General features: G+C 52.5%; 2 protein-coding genes across 2 annotated transcripts in view; one reads left to right on the top strand and one right to left on the bottom strand.

Moving 5' to 3' along the window:
* Positions 1 to 11,281, top strand: part of HABP2 (hyaluronan binding protein 2) — a 335,748-nt gene that overhangs the window by 155,876 nt on the left and 168,591 nt on the right. The gene's annotated exons all lie outside the window — the stretch shown is intronic.
* Positions 1,472 to 5,836, bottom strand: LOC147712088 (uncharacterized). The gene is made up of 2 exons (XM_086922844.1): positions 5,566 to 5,836; positions 1,472 to 2,121 (listed from the first exon to the last, which is right to left on the bottom strand). The coding sequence occupies exons 1-2, from the start codon at positions 5,834 to 5,836 to the stop codon at positions 1,472 to 1,474; spliced, it is 921 nt and encodes a 306-aa protein (XP_086778970.1).

The following is an 11,281-nucleotide window of genomic DNA, read 5'->3' on the forward strand; positions in this document are numbered from 1 at the left end:
TTGTTTCCTTTCTGGTGAAGAATTGGCTTGGTAGTTTAGTCTGCCCTGTTCCCATGATGCACTGGGCCAGGGACAGACTGATTTGCATATAGCCAGGTTCTGAGCTGGGATGGGGCAGTGAGATAAATAACGGTGATGGATCAAGCCCTGATCTTTGGACTGGGTAAGAGTGGTCTGCTCAATTCAGACACTCTGTTCATCACCACCCCCTTTTCTGAATCGATTTTGGCCACTATAGGTGTGGCAGGGTATACTCAGACATGAGTCCCTTTCTCACTGCTCCATCAGGATTCAAGCAAGCCGGGCCGAAGACGGCTGAAATGCCAGAAACCGGTCCCCGGTAGCTTGTTTCCTTTCTGGTGAAGAATTGGCTTGGAAGTTTAGTCTGCCCTGTTCCCATGATGCACTGGGCCAGGGACAGACTGATTTGCATATAGCCAGGTTCTGAGCTGGGATGGGGCAGTGAGATAAATAATGGTGATGGATCAAGCCCTGATCTTTGGACTGGGTAAGAGTGGTCTGCTCAATTCAGACACTCTGTTCATCACCACCCCCTTTTCTGAATCGATTTTGGCCACTATAGGTGTGGCAGGGTATACTCAGACATGAGTCCCTTTCTCACTGCTCCATCAGGATTCAAGCAAGCCGGGCCGAAGACGGCTGAAATGCCAGAAACCGGTCCCCGGTAGCTTGTTTCCTTTCTGGTGAAGAATTGGCTTGGTAGTTTAGTCTGCCCTGTTCCCATGATGCACTGGGCCAGGGACAGACTGATTTGCATATAGCCAGGTTCTGAGCTGGGATGGGGCAGTGAGATAAATAACGGTGATGGATCAAGCCCTGATCTTTGGACTGGGTAAGAGTGGTCTGCTCAATTCAGACACTCTGTTCATCACCACCCCCTTTTCTGAATCTACAACAGACAAAGGCACCCATCCTAACAGTGGCAAACCTACCTAAACTAAACAGTGCCTAGAGCACCGCAAAATAAAAAACCCAGAAATAAATAAAGAAAAAAGAGAGGGAGGGTGGGTGGGGCAAAACAACCTCCCTTCACTTCTCCCGCCCACGCAGTTCCTAACCGCCCGCCTGACTTCCCCTTTTAATCCCTCTGCTAATCAGCCCCCACCTGTGATGTTCCTCGCGCGAACCTGCCCAGGGAGAGACCGGCTCGCGCCTGGCTCTCCCTGGGTCCCCCCTCGCGCAAGAAAACATTGTCCACACCTTCTTTTAGGAGCAAGAAAGGCCACTTTTATTTTAGGACAGGTGCATCATAAATATCATAAACACATTCATTATTTATTTATTATTTACATAATTCAACTCTACAGTGAGCCTACGAAACCAAAATCCCAAAACCCCGAACAAACTCCTGCCTACTACCCCTAGCCTACCCAATGCTACCCTTCAGGATGGCCAACCCGCTCCAGGCTGCCCACCCCCACTAACAAAAACCCGCCACCCAGGAAAACCTTTAGCGTTTTCCTGCCCCACCTAAAGGAAAGGAAGGAGCACACCACAACTGTACCTGAAGAACCTTGCTAATCAAGTCCCTGAGTTCAAGGAGGTAAAAAGAGAGGCCCAAAGCTGAGAGATGCACACCGTCCTCACAAAATAAATGATGTTCAGATACTTTTAAATGATAATGGTCCAAACTGTAGATACCCCAATGTTGACAAAAGGGGCGCATTGTCCTGTTCACTTTCCTTCTAGCCTTTTCCAGGGCAGAGTGGTTCCTTGCCCCACGCCATTGCACACGAGGCACAAACTCAGTCCATATAAGCATGGTGCTCACCCATGTGGTTCTGATGATTTCCAGGTCCTGCTTCATTAATTTTAACAAGGTCAACCCAGATAGAGAAACCAAGTCATTCTCTCCCAAGTGTAGCACCAGGAGATCCGGCGGGCCCCCCAAACACTGCGAAACCAGAGCAGCCAAGGCGGGAAAAAGCCCACCCCAGCGCATTCCCCCTGTTCCATGCCAGGATACTTCGTGTGTCATACTGTTCAGACCAAGTGATCTCCCACAGAGCTGACTGGCAGCGGCTAAAGCTGCCCTTTTAACAAAAGAGTGCCCCAGTATCCACACCCTTCGTTTGCATCCGGCGACTGATGGCCAGGGACCTAGGAGAGAAAGAAATGTTAGACAAGCCAAAATGCCTTATTTCCTCACATACTTTTCACAGCACTTAGAACGCCAACGACCAATTCGTCGGATCTGGGACCAGTCCCACCCCAACCGAGCGGCCTCCGTCGCCGCACCAATTCGGAAAGAATGAGTACCAAATTGAACAGGATCCTTCCCCAAGCGCAACAAAACCTTGCGTAAAACAGCCAACAATTGAGATGCAACTATGGGACTACCATCCGCATGACAAAATATGGACCCCTGAAGAAACTGCGAAGAGGACACAAACATTTCCCATTCCCCCACCGGGCAACATGCAGAGACACCACTCCTACCAAGGAACACCCACTTACCCCTCCCCATCTGGTCGGTTTTAGATGCCCGCAGCCACAGCCGCACTCTGTCACTTTCCAACACCACCTCATTGCTGGTCATACCTACCCTGCCCCGCAACCCCAACAACTCTGATGCCCGAAATGCCCCAAAGAACAACCAAATGAAACACAAACGAAATTTGGCACACTCCAAAGCATCATAACAACACACCTCCAATTCCGGCAACAGCAACTGGAGCAACTCAAAAGTCACTGGCTGCCTGAGCTGCTGACCACCAGCCCGGAGCCTGGCCAAACCTTTCAAAACTTTACGCACCAACACCCCCCCAACCGGGTCCCTCCCCCACCAAAGCTGCCCATAAAAAGAAACCCCAGCCAATTTGCCAGAAATGGTAGTGGGCGATAAGCCTTTGTCCGCCAGATGTAAAACAAACTGCAAGACACAGTGTTCATCAGACCAACCCGCACCAATCGGCCCCATTGAATCCTTACCAAACTGCAGAAACTCATTCCAGGCTTTCCCATAGCCCCGCCTGGTGGATTCAGCCACTGAATTTTCTACCAAGTGGTGAACCCTCAATCCCCCAGGTCCCATACGTACTGTGGGATCGCTGTTGGTTCCAGGTCCGCCCCAGGAGCTAACTTGCGGAACTCGGACCACTGAAAGCGAGACAAAGAATCAGCGATGCAATTAGAAGTACCAGGAACATGCCGTGCTTTAAAGACAATGTTTAATTGCAGACACCGCAGCATGAATGCGCGCAGGAGCCGCAAAACCCGCAAATCACGAGCCTTTTGGTGATTGACAAGGTGCACGACTGCCAAATTGTCTACGTGAAACAAGACTGAGCGATTCCGAAACTCATCCCCCCATAGGTGCAGAGCAACCAGCAGCGGGAAAAGCTCCAGAAACGCTATGCTGCGACCCTGATCCTTCCAGTGCGCCGGCCAGCCGGCCGCGCACCATCGACCTTCCCAAAAGATTCCGAAGCCATGAGCCCCTGACGCATCAGTGAACAACTGTACTTGCCATACCATGTCCTCATCCGCAAAAAACAAGGACACGCCATTAAACTCTTGTAGGAAACGGAGCCAGACAGTCAAATCGGCACGCACAGCGGTGGTAATGCGCACCCTATGATGGGGAAGGCGTGCTCCGGACATGGACAATCCGAGACGTCTGCAGAATGTCCTGCCCGCCCGAACAACCCGGCAAGCAAAATTGAGGTAACCCAACAACTTCTGAACAGTTTTCAAAACAACTTTCCGCTCCCCCAACACCAGATGTATGAAAGCGGACATTTCCTTCACTTTAGCCACAGGCAATTTCGCCACCATAGACAGAGTATCAATTTCGATCCCCAAGAAAGTCAGGGACGTACAGGGACCCTCTGTCTTGTCCGGCGCCAATGGAACCCCCAATTCCTCCGCTAGAGCCTGAAAGATGTTCAAAGCCGACTGACACTGCCCAGATCGACCTTCCCCAATGAAAAGAAAATCATCAAGGTAATGACAGACCAATACGTGGCCACTAACAAAAGTGAACCGCCACTGCAGGAAGGTACTGAAAGTCTCAAAAAGGGAGCATGACCCTGAACAGCCCATGGGCAACACCCTATCCACGTAGAAACTACCGTCAAAATGCATTCCCAACAGACTGAAATCCCAAGGGTGAATGGGCAATAGCCGGAAAGCCGACTGAATGTCGCTCTTTGCCAGCAAAGCCCCAACACCAGCCGTGCGCACGAGCCGTAAGGCATCGTCCACCGAAGCATAATTGACGGTTGAGTCAGCTGGATCAATAAAGTCATTAATTGATGAACCCTCGGGCCAGGACAGGTGATGGATAAGACGAAACTCCCCTTCCGCCTTCTTAGGCACCACACCCAGGGGCGATACAATCAAGTCAGGCAGAGGACAATTCACAAAAGGACCAGCAATCCTACCAGCCGCAAGCTCAGCATCCAGTTTCTTCCGCACCACATGTGGACTCTCCTTCGCAGACTTCAAATTGTCCGACCACCTGCCCACCCTGGGTCCTTGATACCCAATCCTGAACCCAATTTTGAAACCCCAAGACAAAATCTTAGCGGCCTCAAAATCTGGATAGTCCACCAGCCAGAGATCGAGAACCTCCTGCCTAATAGGAGTAGGGGCCCTTGTAAACAGACTGTTGTTGCTGCCCCCTACCCCCTGAACCTCGTCCCTGCTCACCCACTCGCTGGCCGGGAAAACACTGGGTGAGGGCATGCTTCCCTCCACACTGCGAACACTCGTGTTTGTACCTGCAAGCAGGTCTGTTACAGGAACCCCTGTTAAAATGCCAGCATGTGCCAGAAGCGGCTGACTGACCCCTGCCCCAAATCCCCGCCCCAGACTGAGCGGGGCGAGCTGAAAAGGGCCGATAATACACGGGCTGCCCGCTAGCTGTGTGTGTCGTAGCAGGGGGGTTTGCCGATGCCATCCATTGCAACCATAACTCAGAATCCACCTCACCCCACGAACGCTCCGGGAAAGCACTCATGCGCGCCCTGAATTCGTCATCATAGGACAACCAAGCAAAGCCGCCAAAATAACTGTGAGCCTTGCGTATAACATCAGCATATTTAAACATGTCTATTGCTTTCTCAGGATGACGTTGACAATAAACGCTGGCATAAATAAGAAAGGCCGAAGTCCAGTTCTCTATGGACTTCGGAACACGAGGCCTCCGAGCCAATTCTAATTCCTCCTCCTTTGACCCTTCTTTTGCCTGAACATCCCTATGGAGAAGCCGAAAAACATCCACAAATGCCCCAGACCATATCAAATTCTTCGTTTTTTCAGATAAATGAGACCCCAAAGGCATTCCCACCCCAGAATAAGGCAACTTTTTCGGTAGGATACTATCCTCCGTGACACGTGTGGCATCCACCCCGCCCACCCCCGCTGTAGAAACTGCATTTGCAACTTGCACATTAGAAACATTCGAAAGTACAGGCCGCTCAAGCCTCGGTGCCAGAGCGACTCGCTCAATCACAACCCCATCCCCCGTACCAATAGATCTTGTACTCTTAACAGGGAGACTCTCCCTAGGTTGCCACACGGACCACCACCCATCCTTACCTCTCGGTAAATGCTCCGGCTGCTGTGCGACAGCCCCACGATCCCTCTGAGAAGGTCCAGACCACACTGCCCCTCGTACACCTGCATGGTCCGCTCGAGACTCCTGCAAAACACGAGAAACAGTGGGTTGCCCCAACCCACCCCCCTGGGCCCGTGCTGCCAAAAGCCCAACATCTTTGTCTCTCAATTCCCCCTCTTCCAACTCATCATCATGAAAACTCCCACCGAAAGCTTCATCAGAAAATTCAACTTGATTACTTCCACTGGGCATAGCCCCATCACCAATACCCCCATCATAAAACTGCCAATCAATGTTCTGAAAGCTTTGTGGACAGAAAACTGTAGAAGAGTTATCCGCTCCAGATAACCCCCCTGAAAGCCCACCACTGGAAACAGCCGTGGGGACAGTTCCCGGGCCCGTAGAAACTGCCAACAGCCGCCCAGCCGAAGGCGCAGATTGAAAACTGCGGCCGCTCAAGCCAGACGATGAAGGGTGCGCGACAACATGTTCCCTGAAAGCTGAACCGCAATTTCCCCCCAAGGGACGGCCCACCGACGCCAGACCATGGACACCTCCCAACCCAGTCGAATGACCCCCCATGTGGCCACCTGGCCGCCCCCTGGGGACCGGGAACAAGGCTTGCCCCGGGTGCGGGGGCGCCCCCTTGTTGAACAAACCCCTCTCACCAGGAGCCGGGGGCGTGGGGATGGCAGCCCGAGGGCCAGGCACACCGGCTGCCACAGCCTCAGTGGCCGGGGGGGGCAGCAATCTAGGGACAGTGCCCATTGAAACCACAGCAGGGGCAGGAGTGGGGACCACAGGAGGTGGTTGAGCCGTCAACGCAGCAGCGAGTGGCCCAGCACCGGCGTCACCCGTGTGCGGGGGGCCAACATCGCGGGGGGGGAAGGGCCAGGCCCCGGCATGGCAGGAGAGAGCATGAAACATTGGCCATTAAGCCACAGGAGTGGGGAAACCCCCCCCGGTGAATGGGGCACCGTAATGGCCGGGTCTACAGGCATACTGGCAGGGGGAGGGGTCGGCGTGTGCCCAAGGAAGTCCAGGCTCCGCCCCCGCTTCGGTTTAGGGCCCGCCTGCGGCCTCCCCGTCTTCCCCGAGGCCAAGCCGCCTGAACGTGGAGCTTGACGGCTCGCAGAACGCCCCCGCCTCCCCCCGGGCGCCCCGCGGGAACCAGCGCTAAATAACTGGAATTCACATACCTGCTGGGGGGCGCCCGGGTCACCCGGCGGGGGCTCCACTGCAGCGACCGGCAAAACGAGCATGTGCCCGTCCGCAGGCATGGCCGCCTCGCCGTCTTCCTCCTCCTCCGGGCCCGGGGATAAACAAGCCTCCACAGCCCTGGAAACGCCCTCTGAAGCCTTGCGAGGTGGGCGGGCCAGTCCGACCCACGCCTCCGCTGGGACACCCGGCCGCAGCAGGTCCTCGCGCCCGGCATCGCAGATTAACTGCACGGCCCTCCTGACCTCCTCCACGTCCTCCATGTGGCCAGAGAAAAACCAAGGTACGACAAATACACGCCGCAAAACAACCTCCCTTCACTTCTCCCGCCCACGCAGTTCCTAACCGCCCGCCTGACTTCCCCTTTTAATCCCTCTGCTAATCAGCCCCCACCTGTGATGTTCCTCGCGCGAACCTGCCCAGGGAGAGACCGGCTCGCGCCTGGCTCTCCCTGGGTCCCCCCTTGGAAATCATACAATCATGAAGTCACGGGTCCCACCAGGAGTCAAGTAAAAGTCTCTGAGGCTCACAAGCACCGAGGTCCCTCCAAATCGCTCTCTCATAGTATGTTTTACCCTGGGCGCAACACAGCCACCTCCTATTTCTGGTCAGCCTCTCCTCCTAGGTGGCCAGGCAGGGTCTTGTCTCTTTCAGCAGATAGACAGCCTTCCAGGAGGTTCAGGGCAGGTTCTTCCATCAGGAAATCCACACTTCAACTTGTGTGCCCTCCTCTATGAGAGGCTGGCTGTCAGGCAGATGCAAGACCTCATTGCACAGCAGTCCAAAAAGGACTCTGTGGAGCACTCTGTTGCTTTAAACTAAAAATCACTCTCTCAGCCTACTAGAAGTATGGAACACATTAATTAACAAAAGCCAAATAAGTTAGTAATCAAATAAGTTAGTAACCAGGTGGTGTGGCTACACCGAGCAAGGAGATGTCACCTGCTAGCGAGCTTCGCAGCCAGCACACCATCCCCCAGACACCTTGAAACCATGCGGAGCCATTGGGTCTCCAACCACAGCCTAATGGTTCAGCGGCCCTGGGGAGCTGCCGACCTACAGCAGGATTGCTGGGGAGAAGGAGGACAGGGTATGCAGTAGAGCCTCACTCCCTGGATCAAGGAGTGGCCGTGGCAAGATGGTGACCAAAAGCACCAGAGCAGTGACAGAAACACCAAGCCACACTGGGCTGGGTGGCAGGCCCCACTGTTGTGGCCACGAACCATTAAGCGGTACAAAAGGGGGTGGTGATGGACGGAGCATCTGAACCAATCAAACACTCACACCCAGTCAACAGATCTGGGTTTAATCCATCACCGTTCTTTAGCCCACTCTGCCACCCCAGTTCAGACATGGCCATATGCAAATCAGTCTGACCCTGTGCCTCATGGGAACAGTCCAGCCCAAACTGCTAAGCCATGCCTTCCCTGGACCGGAAACAAGCTTCCGAGGACCGCTTTCTGGCATTTCAGCCGTCTTCAGCCCGGCTTGCTTGAATCCAGTGGCAAAGTGAGCAAGGGACTCACTTCTGAGCATACCCTGCCAACTCATGGCGAACAAAGCGGTACAAAAGGGGGTGGTGATGGACGGAGCATCTAAACCAATCAAACACTCACACCCAGTCAACAGATCAGGGCTAGATCCAACACCGTTTTTTAGCTCACTGCACCATCCCAGTTTCAGAACCTGACTGTATGCAAATTAGTCTGTTCCTGTCCCAGTGCATGATGGGAACAGGACAAACCAAACTACAGAAGCCAATTCTTACACTGGGAAGGAAACAAGCTCCCGGGGACCGGTTTCTGGCATTACAGCCGTCTTCGGCCCGGTTTGCTTGAATCCTGATGGTGCAATGAGCAAGGGTCTCACATCTGAGAATACCCTTCCACGCTTAGGGTGGACAAAAATATTTACAAAAAGGGGTGGTGAGGGACAGAGTCTCTGAATTAAACAGAAAGCTCTCACCCAGTCAAAAGATCAGGGCTAGATCCAACACCGTTTTTTAGCTCACTGCACCATCCCAGTTTCAGAACCTGACTGTATGCAAATTAGTCTGTTCCTGTCCCAGTGCATGATGGGAACAGGACAAACCAAACTACAGAAGCCAATTCTTACACTGGGAAGGAAACAAGCTCCCGGGGACCGGTTTCTGGCATTACAGCCGTCTTCGGCCCGGTTTGCTTGAATCCTGATGGTGCAATGAGCAAGGGTCTCACATCTGAGAATACCCTTCCACGCTTAGGGTGGACAAAAATATTTACAAAAAGGGGTGGTGAGGGACAGAGTCTCTGAATTAAACAGAAAGCTCTCACCCAGTCAAAAGATCAGGGCTAGATCCAACACCGTTTTTTAGCTCACTGCACCATCCCAGTTTCAGAACCTGACTGTATGCAAATTAGTCTGTTCCTGTCCCAGTGCATGATGGGAACAGGACAAACCAAACTACAGAAGCCAATTCTTACACTGGGAAGGAAACAAGCTCCCGGGGACCGGTTTCTGGCATTACAGCCGTCTTCGGCCCGGTTTGCTTGAATCCTGATGGTGCAATGAGCAAGGGTCTCACATCTGAGAATACCCTTCCACGCTTAGGGTGGACAAAAATATTTACAAAAAGGGGTGGTGAGGGACAGAGTCTCTGAATTAAACAGAAAGCTCTCACCCAGTCAAAAGATCAGGGCTAGATCCAACACCGTTTTTTAGCTCACTGCACCATCCCAGTTTCAGAACCTGACTGTATGCAAATTAGTCTGTTCCTGTCCCAGTGCATGATGGGAACAGGACAAACCAAACTACAGAAGCCAATTCTTACACTGGGAAGGAAACAAGCTCCCGGGGACCGGTTTCTGGCATTACAGCCGTCTTCGGCCCGGTTTGCTTGAATCCTGATGGTGCAATGAGCAAGGGTCTCACATCTGAGAATACCCTTCCACGCTTAGGGTGGACAAAAATATTTACAAAACGGGGTGGTGAGGGACAGAGTCTCTGAATTAAACAGAAAGCTCTCACCCAGTCAAAAGATCAGGGCTAGATCCAACACCGTTTTTTAGCTCACTGCACCATCCCAGTTTCAGAACCTGACTGTATGCAAATTAGTCTGTTCCTGTCCCAGTGCATGATGGGAACAGGACAAACCAAACTACAGAAGCCAATTCTTACACTGGGAAGGAAACAAGCTCCCGGGGACCGGTTTCTGGCATTACAGCCGTCTTCGGCCCGGTTTGCTTGAATCCTGATGGTGCAATGAGCAAGGGTCTCACATCTGAGAATACCCTTCCACGCTTAGGGTGGACAAAAATATTTACAAAAAGGGGTGGTGAGGGACAGAGTCTCTGAATTAAACAGAAAGCTCTCACCCAGTCAAAAGATCAGGGCTAGATCCAACACCGTTTTTTAGCTCACTGCACCATCCCAGTTTCAGAACCTGACTGTATGCAAATTAGTCTGTTCCTGTCCCAGTGCATGATGGGAACAGGACAAACCAAACTACAGAAGCCAATTCTTACACTGGGAAGGAAACAAGCTCCCGGGGACCGGTTTCTGGCATTACAGCCGTCTTCGGCCCGGTTTGCTTGAATCCTGATGGTGCAATGAGCAAGGGTCTCACATCTGAGAATACCCTTCCACGCTTAGGGTGGACAAAAATATTTACAAAAAGGGGTGGTGAGGGACAGAGTCTCTGAATTAAACAGAAAGCTCTCACCCAGTCAAAAGATCAGGGCTAGATCCAACACCGTTTTTTAGCTCACTGCACCATCCCAGTTTCAGAACCTGACTGTATGCAAATTAGTCTGTTCCTGTCCCAGTGCATGATGGGAACAGGACAAACCAAACTACAGAAGCCAATTCTTACACTGGGAAGGAAACAAGCTCCCGGGGACCGGTTTCTGGCATTACAGCCGTCTTCGGCCCGGTTTGCTTGAATCCTGATGGTGCAATGAGCAAGGGTCCCATGATGCACTGGGCCAGGGACAGACTGATTTGCATATAGCCAGGTTCTGAGCTGGGATGGGGCAGTGAGATAAATAACGGTGATGGATCAAGCCCTGATCTTTGGACTGGGTAAGAGTGGTCTGCTCAATTCAGACACTCTGTTCATCACCACCCCCTTTTCTGAATCGATTTTGGCCACTATAGGTGTGGCAGGGTATACTCAGACATGAGTCCCTTTCTCACTGCTCCATCAGGATTCAAGCAAGCCGGGCCGAAGACGGCTGAAATGCCAGAAACCGGTCCCCGGTAGCTTGTTTCCTTTCTGGTGAAGAATTGGCTTGGTAGTTTAGTCTGCCCTGTTCCCATGATGCACTGGGCCAGGGACAGACTGATTTGCATATAGCCAGGTTCTGAGCTGGGATGGGGCAGTGAGATAAATAACGGTGATGGATCAAGCCCTGATCTTTGGACTGGGTAAGAGTGGTCTGCTCAATTCAGACACTCTGTTCATCACCACCCCCTTTTCTGAATCGATTTTGGCCACTATAG

Source organism: Lissotriton vulgaris, chromosome 5 (assembly GCF_964263255.1).
Source record: "Lissotriton vulgaris chromosome 5, aLisVul1.2, whole genome shotgun sequence".
In the NCBI taxonomy this organism is placed as follows: Eukaryota; Metazoa; Chordata; class Amphibia; order Caudata; family Salamandridae; genus Lissotriton; species Lissotriton vulgaris.

Coding starts and splice junctions, on each gene's coding strand:
- LOC147712088 (XM_086922844.1), bottom strand. CDS start 5,836: ATGCCCAGTGGAAGTAATCAAGTTGAATTTTCTGATGAAGCTTTCGGT. Junction 2,122..5,565: donor GCCGGAGCATTTACCGAGAG/GTAAGGATGGGT, acceptor TTTCTCTCCTAG/GTCCCTGGCCATCAGTCGCC.